The 9,596-nt window shown below is 36.7% G+C and overlaps 1 protein-coding gene across 3 annotated transcripts; it reads left to right on the top strand.

Moving 5' to 3' along the window:
- The first annotated feature begins 2,570 nt into the window (after positions 1-2,570).
- Positions 2,571-8,604, top strand: LOC131309555 (two-on-two hemoglobin-3). 3 transcript variants are annotated; one of them, XM_058336173.1, is made up of 5 exons: positions 2,571-2,792; positions 4,848-4,978; positions 6,668-6,812; positions 7,004-7,096; positions 8,166-8,604. In XM_058336173.1, the coding sequence occupies exons 1-5, from the start codon at positions 2,653-2,655 to the stop codon at positions 8,242-8,244; spliced, it is 588 nt and encodes a 195-aa protein (XP_058192156.1). In that variant the 5' UTR covers positions 2,571-2,652; the 3' UTR covers positions 8,245-8,604. The 3 variants fall into 3 exon arrangements, with proteins under 3 accessions (XP_058192156.1, XP_058192167.1, XP_058192163.1); XM_058336184.1 differs by having other exon boundaries at positions 2,573-2,792; positions 7,910-8,456; XM_058336180.1 differs by lacking the exon at positions 8,166-8,604 and adding an exon at positions 7,941-7,974 and having other exon boundaries at positions 2,573-2,792.
- Positions 8,605-9,596: the final 992 nt, after the last annotated feature.

The raw sequence follows: 9,596 nt of genomic DNA, 5'->3' as shown, positions 1-9,596 counted from the left end.
TACAGGGCCCCATAAAATAATATTCAAAAATTTTTGGATATTTTTTTAGATTTTTGTGAGACCCGAAATGAGCCCAAACGCATTTTTCCTTGCGTGGTTCCCTGCAAATCTTCCTTGCGATTATAATTTTCGAGTGGGCAACCAAGCGGATGATCGGGCTTGGGCAACCCAAATGTCGGGACCGGCACTGCCTACAAGATGAACGCCGACGGTGAAGTTCATAATAACGGTGGTGGAAAACCCATAATTTCTATCGTCGGCTGAAGGAATTTAATCTCTCTCTTTTCTGGTACACCACGAAAAGCATTAAAATTCATTTTATGCGAGATAATTGTGTTCTAAAAATATCTCAAACGATGCATGCTAAATACGATTTTTGAGGTGACTGAAATTCTCGACGATATCAATATAGTGAATGTTTTCAATTGCCGAAACAAACTCGAAAAAGAGCGAAAACGGTCAGACATGACTATCTAGTCCCTCAAAGGGATTGGAGAGGATCCATATCCTAACCTTTTTTTATGGTTCCATGTTGATTATAAATGGCTGCTGTTTTTGCCACTCTTTTTTTTTGTTAACGGCACTCCACAAAAAATACACTTGCAGGGGAGTGTTGTTAACAAAAAAAAAAGTGGCAAAATCATTTCCCTTATAAATTAGAGAAATAGTTTTGACCCTAACAAAAATAATTTTGACATTATGATCACCACCAAAAATTAACTCGTTTTGATAATCGTAACAGTTTTTTCCGCGTGTAGCAATAAGAAGGGTCACCAATTCGATCTAAAAAATGAAAAACAAAATTCAGTAAGGCTGCATTTTTGTAAACTTACAAGTCTGAAATTTATTTCGATATTTTTTTTACTTTTCGTAATTTTTTGTTTAGTTTTTCGTCATAATTTGTGGGCTAATCGTTTGTCTTGACAAGATGAACCGAAAAAGTATAAAATATAAACTGATGTTGAAAAAATTCAAATAAGACGGCACTTTAGTCTTTAGACAAATAAGACAATTGTCTGATTACTTTTTTTGTCTTTAGTAAACCCATTCATACTTTCCGTCATAATTTTGTACTACTTTTTAGAGTTCTTTTGTCAAAATAGATGATGAATTCAAAAAAAATAACACGAATCTATAAATATATTTTTAAAAAAAACGAACAAAACACACAAAACGATAAAGAAGGAAGATGCGGAAAATCTAATGACAACATAGTAACCACATTATGTCTCTAACGAACGAAAACTGCTGAAACCAGGACCACAGTTTTGAGATGTATTTTAGCAGAAGAGAGCCCACAGTTTTCGCCTCCAATCACTTGGAAGTTGGACCCACAAGATTAACGGAGTAAATGTTACCATGAGCTCACCCCCATGGTTCTTCCCATGAGCTATTCTTCTCAAATAGGTTTTCCAAACTTATTCAAAGTCCATATGATAAAAGGTAATTTTTGACAGTGTATTCCAAACTGTTTTCCGTGGGTGTTGGTTTCCTGCGACCGGCCTACTCCAGGTGAACTATCTCATTTTGTTTGGGTTTGAAGATATAGGAAAGAAAAAAAGGTATTGTACTATGGGAGTATAGTAAGTCTCGGTACACTTTATCAAGATCTCATGGCTATAAAGAAAGTGGATTACTTTTTTTTATTTGTAAAGAGAGTGAAAGCAAAGTACCATTTCATTAAGAGAAATAAGTATTTATTTTTTGTATTAAAAATATTGTATTATGAAAAAAAGATTTGTCTCATAAAGAAAGAAAGAAATATTTACAAAATAAAAACCTCCGTAAAATGAAGCCTTAAAAGAATACAACTTTCCTTAGAAAAACAACTTTCTTTTGTTAGGCTCCGGCCTCGTTCGGCTGTCCCGGTCGGCAAAATAAGCCAATTGGCTTATTTTTTTGTTCTTACTTAATTTTTTTTCGTATTTGTTAGTTTTTTGTCAATTTTTTTGAGATTATTACATTGTCATGACAAAAGAAATCTAGAAAAGAAAAAAATACGATCGAAACCTAATTTTTTTGAATAAAGACAAAAATAAGCCAATTTTTTCGTCATCATTAAAAAAAATGGATTTCGATCATAATTTTTTACTTTTTAGATTTCTTTCGTCATAACGATATAATAATTTCAAAAAAATTGACGAAAAACTAATAAATATAAAAAAAAAATTAAATAAGAACAAAAAAATAAACTAATTAACTTATTGAGGAAAATTTTACGTCTCTTCCCATCAAACCTATTGTGGAGTTCATCGTAGTCGCAGCATATTTACACGTCTCATCCCCTTCTGCACTTGGAAAAGCGTGGGAAAATTTTTCAGTGCCGAGTGGATATTACATGATATCCGCTTGGCGTATTTGAGCTGTCCATTATTTTTTTGAAAGGCTCGGTTATGGAGAGAGAGAAAAAGTTGGGGTGAGAGAAAAGAGAGAGTTTCAATCTGAACTATCTAAAAATGTATTAGACGGTTCAGATGTGCCGAACGGATATACGTGGAATATACCTATCAGACACCGAACAATTTCTCAGAAGCGTGCCATCCACGCGACTACAACATCTTCCCCCATCGGGACTCCCAATGCACGCTAGTATCGTCACACACTCCTTCTCGTTCTCTCCGCAGAGAGAGAAAGTAGAGAGAGAGAGAGAGAATGCAATCGCTGCAGCAAAAGGCGTCGGAGTGGAGCGGGGTGGAACAGAGCGACGCCTTCGCCATTGACTCCACCAATCTCTTTGACAAGCTCGGAGGATTACAAACCTTCGTTAATCTCTCCACCAATTTCTACAACAGGTCCTTCTCTCTCTCTCTCTCTCTCTCTCTCTAGAAGTATTTTTCTCCCTAAATTGATTCATTATATATGTGCTCCTATTATCCGATTTCATTGATTCCGAGAAAATACTGGCGCGTCATTTGATATGGATCAGTCCAATAGGCAAGCTATAATATACTCTCTATTTTTTCCATTAAAAGCTTAATTAATATTACCTCAGTCCCAAATTAATTGTCCAAACCGCAAAACGAGAACAGATACTGATGCATTTTTAGGAAGAGAAAATAGCATCCTAAAATTTGAGTAAAATCCAATTTCTTTGAGAGAAAAAGTGTGGCGACTTTTGAGGTGGGGGTTTTACTCAAAATAACGCATTTTTATTGACAAAAATTCAAACTTTTTGCTTCTTTTTATTTATAAAAAAAATGTCCAATTTTTTTTTTTTGACAAAAATGTATATTTTTTCAAGTTCTCATTTTGCGGATGGGACATTTTTAGCATAATTGTGCATTTGAGGAAGAGAAAGAAACATTCTAAAATTTGAGTCTCCCTTAATTTGAGTAAAACTCAATTTGGGATAGTTTTGAGAGGAAAAGAGTGGTGATTTGAGGTGGGGTTTTTACTCAAAGTCTGAATTTGAGTAAACAAAAGGGTAAGGGCTTAAGATGCTCTAGGAGCATCTCCAACCCTACACCACACCTTTCACCAGATTTTAAAAAATTGATAAAAAAAGGGGGGGGGGGGGGGGGGGGGGGGGGGAAAAACATGAGGTAAAATCGTTTCATCATAATGTTATCAATTTGAGAAAGAACTTCAATTTTTGGCAAGTGAAGCAGGAGGGCTCCACTATGTTCTCAGTGGCTTCAAATGAACCACTAATAACTTCCCAATATATAATGGAGAATCAAGATATAACTTTTCTCTGTAAAGAAGTGTTGGCAAGGTAGTAAACTAAAATTTCAAAAACCCCTAAATCGATATGTATCTTGGTTGATGTGCTAGTCTTTGGTCACATATCTTGAGACATACTTAAGATTACTAGAAATGAGCCTATTAGCTAACAATTGTTGAAGGAAACTTGTTGAGGACTATTCTGGAATTTTATTTCTTTTCATGACAGCATATTGAAGTTCTCTTTTACTTGGGTCTTGAGAGAATTATTTGATGTATGTCGGGTTATCTGAAAAATGGTAATTGACGACTGATGTCATTGAGTGTGATTTATTTATACTATTGGCGGTATATGTCACCACTATCGGAAATTTCTGGAGCGTCTTGAATTCAATATAGTGAGACAAAAGCTTTCCACTTAAATTTGGGGGGAGCTTTTGGGGATAATCTTAGGATTTTTTTAAAAAGTTTCGGTGCAACTCCTAAAAGATTTAAGGATTGGAGTATCACAATTTCATTAAGACAGACTAAAATGGGTCATATCAACTTATGCTTTTAACCAAAATTGAAACTAAAACTTGGATTTAAAAAAGAGAGAATAACCGTTGATTGTGGTCTAGTCTATTTAGTAGCTGAAATAATTTTTTCGGAAACTTCACCTCAATCATGTAGTTTGTACTTTTAATACTTCCGCCGTCGAATCTTGCTAGTCCATCTTCCCAATTTGTGATGTCCTAAAAAGATTATCCACTTTGGAAAGTCAAAGAATTAAATGTTGTAAGTTTTCAAAACTATCCCGAGCAATCATTGATTCATTAGTATAGATGGAAGTGGTAGATAAAGGAGGCAATGTGAAATTTTATTTTTTTAATCCGATGCATTTTTGTCCTATTATAAATCTAGAACTCTCGAGGACAAACAAAATGAGACAAGGGAGTACATATGTTCTGAAGTTTTTTCGATGCCAAACAGAGCAATTGGCTCTTGTTCTAGCTTGTTTCATATTCGGAGGAGATATATGTTTTTGAAAAAAAAACTTTTGTTTTCTCCACGCCTTGCCCTTATTCTGTTGGCTTCCAAAGAGGGAAGTGAATAAGGTAATGAGGTAAATATTTTGCCCCTGGCTGGTTCTAGTTTGTGCTGAATCTGAAGGTATCAAGGCATTGTTTCTGAATGGAGATCAGAGTTTATGACGATGATGAAGAGTGGTTTCGGTCAATTTTTGCTAATTCAAAGAAAGAAGAGGCGATTCAGAATCAATATGAGTTCTTTGTGCAAAGGATGGGAGGGCCGCCCCTTTACTCACAAAGAAAGGGTAAGAAATTGTTACTTAAGATCGGTTCCTAGTTTAATTGTTTTCCAAATGTTAATAGTGGATCAATGTGTTAGTTTTCCATACGGTCCTGCTGCTGCAGACTGCAGCGTGGTATGTTTGCTGCTGACTGGAGTATGAGAGCAATATTAAGAAATATTTGAGTAATATGTATGAGCTTTTATTGATGTTTCCACTCCCTGTTGCTATTAAATGGACAAACTCACTGTTGGCTCCCTTAGCTTTTATAGTGTTACTGTTATCACACTTGATGAAATGAAGCAACTCTCGGACACTAATTCTATGGTGAATGCTTGATCATAGTTTGTGGTCAATGGTACACTGTGTACTGTACACATACATGACTACTTGATTGGTCGATGGCAACAAATTCAGTCACCCTCAAGGTGGTTTCATGAAACTAAAAAAACCCGGAAAACATTGGACACGTTATTATCAAGTCCGAAAGCCATTGATAAACAGTCTTCCATTTAATAGAAAATCTGAGGTGGAGCTAGAAATCGAGAATGATAAACAACAAAATACACGGATTACATGCTTCCATGAATATTCGGGATTTGGATAGTCCACGAATATTTGAAGGAATCAACTTGTCAATTAAAAAAATAAGAGAGGAGAAAACGAAGAGAAATAAGAACTGAATTGGTTGATTGAGAGGATGCATGATCCTCCCATCCTAGGTTTGCTTTACTGCATAATCAACTTGCACCATAAACTTTGCAAGTTGCTTTACTGCATAATCAACTTGCACCATAAACTTTGGAGTGCCCATCTAATCTAGAATATGAACACTTGTTCCACATTGCAAGTTGTACTATGGGGAGATAACTGCAAATTTTCTCGTCGCCTATGATATTTGCTTTCGGATGAAATCCTTACTGGTATTCTGGTGACAAATTTCAGCGAAGAGTTTCGACTAATTCTCGACTAAAATGCCTTCCACCTAGGCGTGGTGTTTAGGGGGAAAAAAATAGACGTGGTGGTGCATCGTGTTCCTTTTTCAGTGGTTGAATCCCATCTCAAATCAAATCATTTTAATTGCCTTTGGAATTAAGATCCAACTCATTCTATTGCTGTATTTAAGTGCATATTGCAATTTGGCATCATGGTCATTGTTGTCGCCTCAAGTTCTACTCTCAGCATTCCCCCTGAACTCAGTGTCCTGTCGAATATGGTGAGAAACAGTATTAATATCTATCATGGCGTATCATTCTTGATTCTTTAACAATTGGCATTGAACTGCATTTTTGTGTTAGTGGTTTCAAGTAGTAGATAGGAAAAAGCCAATGTGGTAAATTGGTAATTACTTTTGATAGTCCATTTTGTCTGCAGAAGGGAACTTAACGAATTTCTAAATTCATGACCTGCTCTAAGCTGATTAATATACAGTACTTGTACCATATGCTTTTTATTCAATGCAACAAAATTTTTCCAATTGCTCTTTTCATGCAACTTTACGAAGCAGACTCCCGATTTTGCTCTATCATCTATGTTCAGGCATCCAAATTCTCTGTATCAACCATTCCCGTTATTACTCTGATTATAGTTTGCTAAACGTATAATAAACGGGAGGAATCTTGGTTATTGGACTCAACTTTTCATACATCTGCCTCTTTTGCACGAATGCATAATTTTTTCTATTTATATATGGAGTATCTTGATTTGCTGCAGGACATCCTGCTCTGATTGGACGACACCGCCCGTTTCCTGTTTCTCATCAGGCTGCCGAGAGGTGGTTACACCACATGCAACAAGCATTGGACGGCACGAGCGATATTGACGCAGACTCAAAAATCAAAATGATGAACTTTTTTAGGTATTTCCAACAGCTCACGTATTTGGCTTCACGATCCATCCGTTTATCCTTCTCTATGGAAATATAAAGAGCATCGAAGGCCGTCTGTATTGTAACAGCCCCTCTTTCTCCAAGTATCGCAACCGAACCCTGCCCTAATTCTTTAGCAGTCAAACTTTAAAACACATGGCATTTTTTTTGTTATTTTGCAGGCACACTGCATTCTTTCTTGTTGCTGGAGACGAATTGAAAAAACAAAATAAAGAAGTTCCTTGTAAGCACAGCACCAGCAAACCAGCTGCAGTGTAATTTCTCAGACGATTTGCCACTTCATTTCATATGGAAAGAAATTAACGCTTTGATCTTATACTGTTGTATAAGGAATATTATCATTATCAAATAATTTTGAAAGTGTAAGCAAGTTAACATTCACGTATATGTTCAATGAGTGAGTTAAGTTAATACCTTGTTACCTTCTCTGCTTTCTTATGAACTTTCTCATTACTTTGGTTGACATTGTGATTACCGGCATGTCTAATATTATACTCATCAAAATGCAACAGATTTTGATTTTCCAAAATCGTTGATGCTGTTGAGGATTATAGAACAATATAGTTTAAACATAAAAAAATAGCATATTTGGCTTTTGATATTTTGATAATATAGTTATTTTGTTAGGAATCATGCCATCCTAGAAATAAGTAGTATAGAATTTAAGTTTCCTAATTTTGGTTGATTTGATTTTTCTTGTTTCATATTTACTTGGTCTACAAAAAGTAGTAGTTTCTATAATTCTTTATAGGTCATAGTACTACTGATTAGGTCTAGGACATATCTTCTATATTAGGCAATTTGTGAGATACAACTTCATGTTTTGCTCATCTCTTTCCGATTAGATAATTTCTTTAGTTTAGACTTGATTGGCAAGTGTTTTTCTTTCTCTTTTGTCATTTTATTTCCTAGTTTGTTTATGGTCTCCTAGGCCATAAATAAGCATTGTAATCCTTGTGGCTATTGGTTGAGTTTCAATAAGAAGAAAATAGAGGTTTCTCTATATTGTCAGTTGTGAGATTATTTTCGTGGTGTTCTTGCTTTTACAACACGCTTCTTTGCATCAGTTGATATCAGAGCTTGCGTTCCAATCCTTAGGAATGGTTCGAGGAGATAGAACTGCATGTAAAGAAGGTAATGATGCTACTGTTGAAGACGTGCATGCACGAGGAGATGTTGCACAGGTGGAGAGGTATCAACGGATGGAGGTAGGCCTGATGGCAATACAGGCATGGGTTGCTGCATTGTTTAGGGCTGGTGGCTTTTCTAGTCCCTAGAACTTGACTTAACCATTGTTATCCTAACCAACATCCTGAGGAGGAGGAGGAGGAGGAGGTTACGGAGACGGAGGTGCTGCATTGTTAGGGCTGGGGGCTACTCTAGTCCCTGGAACTCAGCCTAACCATTGTTATCCTAACCGATATTCTGAGGAGGAGGTTACGGATAAGGGTTCGGTCACCCTTACTCATCCCACGGTCCTCTGAGTGTTGTATGTGTTTGTCATCTTACTTGGTAGGTCTTAAATCAAAGTCTTCCACCTGTTTTACATGTAGATACATATGTGTGTGTACAGATCTGTGGCTCGAATATGCAAGTACCTGTGAGTTTAGAATAGATCCGTGGCTCGAATATACAAGTACTTGTGAGTTTAGAATAGACCGAACAAAATTTTTCTATATTAGACTAGTTTTTGTTGGTCAAATTTATTCTAGGCTAGTTGGAGCAATTGAGTTTTCAGCCTCGTGTAAATGCTGAACCTGAACTTGGAAATGCCATAATTACTGGGTTGGGGCCTAGATTTCCTTTTTTTGCATTTTGACTGTATTCTTGAAAGAGTAACTACACGTACGCACCTTCTGGACACACCCTTCTCATAAGAGACACGGATTCTACCGTGAGCCCACATTTTGTCAAAATCTATTCTCTCATCAGAGGAGTTATCGTATAAGTTTGATGAATTATGCAGACACAAGGGGTGGCGAAGCGGGACAACAACCCGAAACTTTAGCAAATCTCCAGTAGGCATTTAGCATTTTAACCATTTCAACAGCGTAAGGATTTACTTTACTCCCCCAAAAATCTGCATGACTTTACTATTCCCTCCGTCCCACTTTGTTTCGCTTGTTTCTTTCTTGGGACGTCCCAAAAAATTGTCTATATCTCACAAAGCGTGACAACAATGCACGCTTTCTACGACTACTCTTATGGGCTGTTTGGATGGAAGATTTGTTTTGGGTGGATATAGAATGAGGGTGGATTTGAAAGTGGATATGTAATGATGGGTGATATGTTAAGAAGGGTGGCCCCATGAGGTGTTTGGACGATTTTTTGAGAAGGGAGATTTGAAAGGTGGATATGATGGAATAAAGTGTTAAATGACGTATTTGGATGAGAAAGGATAAACCAAAGGGGAATTTGAAGGGGTAAAACCGTCTCAAAACCTCCCGGATTTGCCAACCGTTGGGGTCTGAGCTCCCCTTCACAAATCCACCTCCTGGTAGAGATGAAGTCACTACAGTGTTTATCTCCTCCTTCCAAAAAACTGAACCAAACACTGAATTTGAAGAAAAGCCGGAATACAAATTAGGGCGCCTAACACATCCCCTTTCATCTCCTCCATCCAAACACCCCGTTAATGTCTTGTGATGCAAGATTAATTCGAGTCACGGGAATTAGTTCCGCATTTGCCCCATGCACTATGGTGGTGACACTCCTCATTTCCCGTTTAAAAACAAGGTCATACCCGCTGTACAA

The sequence above is a fragment of the Rhododendron vialii genome, chromosome 2a, assembly GCF_030253575.1.
Source record: "Rhododendron vialii isolate Sample 1 chromosome 2a, ASM3025357v1".
NCBI classification, from domain to species: domain Eukaryota; kingdom Viridiplantae; phylum Streptophyta; class Magnoliopsida; order Ericales; family Ericaceae; genus Rhododendron; species Rhododendron vialii.
Note: the sequence above shows the minus strand (reverse complement) of the source record. Positions and strands in the feature narration are given on the sequence as shown.

Coding starts and splice junctions, on each gene's coding strand:
- LOC131309555 (XM_058336173.1), top strand. CDS start 2,653: ATGCAATCGCTGCAGCAAAAGGCGTCGGAGTGGAGCGGGGTGGAACAG. Junction 2,793..4,847: donor TCCACCAATTTCTACAACAG/GTCCTTCTCTCT, acceptor AATGGAGATCAG/AGTTTATGACGATGATGAAG. Junction 7,097..8,165: donor ACCAGCAAACCAGCTGCAGT/GTAATTTCTCAG, acceptor CCTGAGGAGGAG/GAGGAGGAGGAGGTTACGGA.